Below are 6246 nucleotides of genomic sequence, written 5' to 3' on the forward strand. Positions count from 1 at the left end.
TGAATAACAGGAAGAGAACTGTGTCCTAAACAACGCAAGTTACATACCTGTTATTGCACGCACCAGTGATGAGGCGGTATTTATTGGCTAGGCAATTATTTTGACATTTTGGTGGCAGCATGTAAGGCAGACATCCAGAAATATTGGCAATCATGCTGAGCAGATCAGGTGATAAAAGATCTGGAAAAAAAAAAAACAGCCAACCCAACATGACCCGTTTGTTTGCTCTATTTGTTAAAGAATAATGTTGTATCTGTTACAGTAGAATCCATTACAAAAGTCAACATTAGTCAGCTGTTATCCCTGTCATTTCTGCTAATGTATTTGTTATTCACAAGTATTAACCATGTAGTTTATATAAATAAGGCCATTTTAGCTATTCATCTTCCCTAGACATGTAGATACATGGAATTATTTCTGCTCCCTGGCTAGATGAAAAAGGTATATAGTATTTATTAGGTACTAGATCTGGGCAGTTTTATTAGAACTAATTAAATTATTAATTGAATTAGTTAAAATTACTGTAGTTTCTGAGATCTGAGAAACTGCATAAAACTTACAACAATATCTAAAGTGAATTGGGCATATGACAAACAAAAAGGAAAGAATCCAAAAAGCTAGTGAAAAATTAGGGCCATTATAGTTACAGGTGCGCTGACCTAAATACAGAAAGGAGCTAACATTGCACTTTAAGAGTCAGGTGCTCTCTTTATGAAGGCATGGAAAGCGTGTCATTAACAACTGCATTCTTTTATTGAAATATAACACCATTCCAACACAACAGTGACCACAGCCTGCAACTCCCTGATCCCACAGCCTCACCTTCTGAGGTGGAGGATGACCTGTGGTCTCTGCAGCCACACCAACATCCGTATGTAACAAGAGCCACTCCTCTGCGCTGAAGCTACAGGCAAAAGATGGAGCCCAGTGGCCATCAGTGTTCATTGTGAGTCACATGATTTCAACCCCTTTTGGAGCCAACCTCAGGGTAAAGCAAGAAACTCCAGCCCTCAAATGAATATCAGATCTGCTGGAGACTGGCTGCTCTTCTGCAAGAGGTGGGGTAAGGGAAAGCAGCTAATAATTGCTGCTGCAGGAAGCAGGCAGAGTTTTATCCCTTTTCCCTCAGGAGCCAAAAAGAGGTTTTGGGGAGGGGAGGGAGAGTAGAAGCATCCAACACCATTTTCACAAGAGAGGAAGATGGGGTGCAGAAAGAGTCGAACAGCTCAAGTGGCTCTCTGATCCTGTCCCCTCTTTTCCTCCTGGATCAGTCTGTTCTCCCCTCTCCTCTCACATCAATCCTGGGAATGGGGAGAGGGGTGAAGAGGACCCTGATGCAGCTGTCCACCCCCCAGGCTAGGGAAAGAGGGGTAAAGAACCCTTGAAACTGAAGGAGCATCAATGGGGATGCTGGGTGGCCAGGGGCAGATGTGGGACTGGATGGGTAGAACTGATACTGGGGCTAGGAAAGTGAATTATTAATTGATGAGCTGGAGAAGGGACAGATGGGGTGGGGGTGGGGGGACAGAATTAATGAATTAGAATGTGGGGGGCTGGGGAGAAGCAGGAATCTAGACACCATTAGGCAGTATGTGGGTAGGTGCTGTTCCAGAGTGCCACCTTGTGACCCTGCCTCAGTTTTTCCTCTGAGTTCTGAGAATAATACACCTACATCCAGAGTCTTTAAGAACAAGATTCCTCCTCTCTTGGGGCCACTTTATTCAGGTTAACCAACCCTCCTTTTAGTTTCACAATTTCACTTTCTTGGGGCTGTGTGCTTCTTATCCCTGTCCTCCCTGACCTGTAAACTCTGCCTTCAAGTCTGGGGACTTCACAGCCCTCCTGCTTGGGGCCTGTGTGAGTATGTCTGCTAGGAGCCAGCCTCTCAGCCCAGGCAGACAGACTCAAGCTAGCATGCCACAAATAGCAATGCAGATGTTGAGATTTGGCCTTTAGTTAAGGCTCTCAAAGCCAATCAGGTCAGGAGGTGGACTTGTGCATAGGCAACAGTATCCACAAGGGGGAATTACAGCATAGCACTTTGGCGTGCACTGCTATTCACACCCCCATAGTCTGAACTGTGGGACAGCATGGACAAGCCCTTAGTTTCTGTGTATGGCATGAATTTCCCAAGAAAAAACCCAAGAGAGAGAACTGTAGTGCTTGATGTTTGTTTGCAACAGTCTAGGTCTTCCATCTCTTGAACAGAGAAAAAAAAGTCCATTTATAATACTAAGAAAGAAAATAAATATTATTACAATGTTATTATTTATAGAGATGGTATTAAGTCATGACATATTTGGATCTAGGTCTGAATTTCAAACATCCCAAATGCCAGGGGGGTTGGTTTTGCCCATCTTAAAATAATAATTATAGTAATAATGATGATGTTGTATTACTTAGACAACTCTCCAACTTTGAACTTTCCAGTGCATTACATAAAACAGTAAAATAGCATATAAAATACATAAAATCAATGCACCATGAAAAGTAAGAAGTCCTTCCATGTCTGGAGGAAACATATTTCAGGAACTCAGTGCCCCAGAGGAAAAAGATACAAACAGTACCCTTCTGTGTCTGCCAACTTCAGGCTCCAGAAGGACCAAAGCCTCTGACCTAAGAAGCTCAACAAAACACACAGGGCATTCAGTATATTTGTGAGATGATTTGTAGACAATCCAAGTGCATGTGTGGGATTGCAAAGGATGCTAATGGCGAAATGCTGCTGTTTAGATCCTCAAGCACCAGAGCAGTACAATCAGAAGCAAAACACAATAGAGGTTAACTATTTGTAAGATGCTTTTAAGATCTGAACGGCATACACTGTGACTCTAAGGTTTGGGGATGAATAGTCTCCTGCCTGCATAAAATAAAAATGAAGTCAACACACTTTCAATCTAGGAGATAACCCTTAAGCTATCAACAGGGATTTCTGCCTGTGTGTTGTATTTACCACTTGGATGCGGTGAGCGTTTCTGCTTCTGGTGAACTTTTTTTTCCAGCACTTGTGTTGAAGTTTCCATTCTTTCAGCAGCTTGGGAAATATCTTGACTTTCTTGTTCAGGAAATTTTGAAAAAGCCAGCAGCAGAGCAGGAGCTATTATTCCCCTCCTTTGAAGATTTCTATAACAGATAAAATATGCATTTAAGTGTAATTAGGGCTTAAGTGGAAAAGATTGAACCTGGGAAGATTTTTATCATCTTTTGCTATTTGTTAAAAATATTTGTATCCATGTTAACAAGGGAAAATGCATTCCGTTCAGTGTTCCCTTTTTATGAAACTTATTAATAATTATATACAGAGCTCTGTCTAGATGGAGAAGGAAAACACTCGTGGTCTGAAATCACAATATAACAAATCATAATGTGTGTACACATATTGGAAATAGTTAAAGATTTGAGTTAGAAATACTATATTTTAGGAAAAAAAACCAACATATAAGCTAAGGTTCCTTGCAGCCTAACAGGAGTTTTCCGAATATCTACTTAGTTGTTCAGTTACTCCATGAAAGGGAGTAACATGGAAAGTTATCATGCCAAAAGAGACTTTAGGTTGCTCATGGACAACAAATTAGACATGACTTTGCAAAGCAATATGGAAACTAAACAAGCCTGTGAAATTTCTAAGGCATCAAATTGTAACAAGAAGGTGGTAATCCCTCTGTTAAAACTGCACTCTAAATATTGCATTCAGATATGTGCCTCATTTTTTCATTTTAGCTGGAAACACCATCACTTGGGATGGTTCAGATTAGACTGAAGCAAATGCTAAAGACATTCAGTGGAAAATAACTGCAGTAATGTTCTGTCATTTCTATGGCTACACCAGAAATAATGCTGCTGGACAGAGGACAGAAGGAATGTCACTCAATATCTCAAGTGGCAAATAGGAATAAACTTTGCCAGAAGAACTAAACCACTTCCCTTTTATGCTTGTTGTGAATTGATGATGCCCTGAAGCAAAATTTGTATTACATAAGGATACGAAGGGATACCTTGTGGACAAAATACTAATCGATGCTAAATACAATAGTCACAATGTAGCATTAACCGAAGAGTGAAGCCAAATGGTAGGTTTGGTTTAAATGTCACATTTAAGATCACAGACAGCTTAGGGCATAAAATATACAGTTAAGTGCTCAATCAAGAAACAGTCCACTCAATCAAACTTGAGACCTCAGACAAGTGTCTATAGTAAAAAAACCAGCTCCACATAATGGGTAGCTGGCTGAGTTCCCATTCACTGTGCACCTGCTCATATTCAATCAGCGAAGTGCTGTAAATGCTATACCTAGGAGTTTTCACAAATATTTAACCATTTAGGGTTTGTTGCAAAACCACCTAAAGTCAGTGGCAAAGTTCCCAATGACTTCAATGAGTCTTGCCTCAAAGCAAGCCAAGCTCAGTTTGGTGATGTGTTCTCTAGGCTCATGCTTTACATATAGTTTGGATGGAAATCTGATGTGCAGCACTTTGTTTGACATAGAGAGAAATTAACTGACTTCCAGGCCTTATCTTCACTGTGCTCCACTGCAGCTCAGCTCTGCATGTGAAAGAATAGTGGAACTGGGTCCTGATTAGAGGTAGGCAAAACATTTTGACCACAATTTTATGGTGAAAAATTTAGATTTGGTAACACCACTGTGTTTTGTAAATTGTTTGTTTAAAGAAAAAACAAAAAAACAGTGCAACCAACCAACCAAAAAAATCTGAAAAAAATCAAAATGTTTTGTATTTACAATGTAAAAAATAAATTTTGATTTTTCTGGTTCAAAAGGGCTTTTCATTTTGAAATTTCCTTTAATTTAATTTTAAAATTATACATGTAAAAAACATGTAAAATGCTCAAAATCAAAATGAAATGTATTCAACCAAAAACATTTTTTTCCCTCAAACTTTTTCATTTGCCAACAAATTCAAATATTTTTTGATTTTTGGTCTGATCCAAAATGATTTTTACTCTGATTTTTTGAAATTACCAACTTACCGAAAAATCAGTTATTTGCCGAGTTCTAGTCCTGAGAGTGACAAGGGTAAAATTAATCAACAAATCTCACAGACTGTGTAATTCAGAAACAACTCCACTGAAGTCAAAGGAATTATGGAAGTATAAAAACCAGTGTATGAGAGATAAAATTCAGGCCTGAGGTGTTTAGATGTGAGCATAGTTGCCTAAATCCTAAAGTGTATGAGCAACTTGCAGAGATTAATTGCAGAGACCAATTGGGGATTGGTCCTGCTTTGAGCAGGGGGTGGACTAGATGACCTCCTGTGGTCCCTTCCAACCCTGATATTCTATGATTCTATGATTACACTTATTTTTCAAATTCTCAAATATCAGTTCTCAATTACCTTAGCCTTCTCAGGAGGCAATATTTAAATACATATGGATAATTTTCAAAAAGATTTCTCATCTGTATTGGCCATACTCCTTCAGTTTTATATATAGTATCTTTCTTTTGCCTTGAACTAACATTTATTGAAGGCAGTGTTTGAAAATTCCTAACATGCTTTTAAGCCTGAGTTACCTTATACCCCTCAAGAGATATCCCAGAACAGTGAAGTTTTACAGAATATTAAATGAAACTCATTTCATTTTTCGACACCCCTTTGAGAACTTGAGTGTCAGTGAATAACTGGTAATGTTTAGTGACCTTCTGCAAGAGTAGTTTCTTATTTGGGGCATAGAAATTGATTTTTCACTTCCCAGCATATACAGATCGTCCCTTTTGTCCACTTGCCTGGGTATACAGAGGCACCAGCAGCAGACAGCAGCTTGCAAGGCATCTGAACTGGTGGCATCTGGAACAGGCTTTGCAAATGAGGTTATTTCCCCTGTTGGTTAGAACTATGAAACCAGGATAGCTCCTGTGCAGTACACACTAAATAAAAGTATTTATTTCTGACTGAAGACTCTGAGCCACCTTTAGTCTGTCATTAAAACTCAGACACTTCCAGGGATGTCATTTGTCTTTTCCCCCCCAGATAAAACATACTCTGCTTCCTTAAGATATTCCTCCACCTTGAAAGATCCAACTTCAGTCATTCCTAGCTCTGGTCTGGTTCAGAAAATCTCATCTACTTTCAATAGAATTAGGCCTACCTCAAAATATTTAGCATGTAGGTTCAGTTCACATAAGAATCTTTGAGTTTAGGGCTCGTCTACAGCTTGTCCAAATTAAACATCTTGAGTTTATACCAAATGGGGCTGGAAATCTCACGGGAAGAAGTTTTTTGAAAGATTTC

At 39.3% G+C, this 6246-nt stretch overlaps 1 protein-coding gene across 1 annotated transcript in view; it reads right to left on the reverse strand.

Annotated features, from left to right (window-relative positions):
• TPO (thyroid peroxidase) overlaps positions 1-6046 on the reverse strand; it is a 52478-nt gene extending 46432 nt beyond the window's left edge. Inside the window, exons 1-3 of the mRNA XM_073336631.1 lie at positions 5997-6046; positions 2954-3123; positions 48-180 (exon numbers count right to left, since the gene is read on the reverse strand). Of these exons, the coding sequence (XP_073192732.1) occupies positions 48-180; positions 2954-3123; positions 5997-6046 (353 nt within the window). The remainder of the gene's footprint in view (positions 1-47; positions 181-2953; positions 3124-5996) is intronic.
• Between the last annotated feature and the right edge of the window lie 200 nt (positions 6047-6246).

The sequence above is a fragment of the Lepidochelys kempii genome, chromosome 3 (genome assembly GCF_965140285.1).
Source record: "Lepidochelys kempii isolate rLepKem1 chromosome 3, rLepKem1.hap1, whole genome shotgun sequence".
Lineage (NCBI taxonomy): Eukaryota > Metazoa > Chordata > Testudines > Cheloniidae > Lepidochelys > Lepidochelys kempii.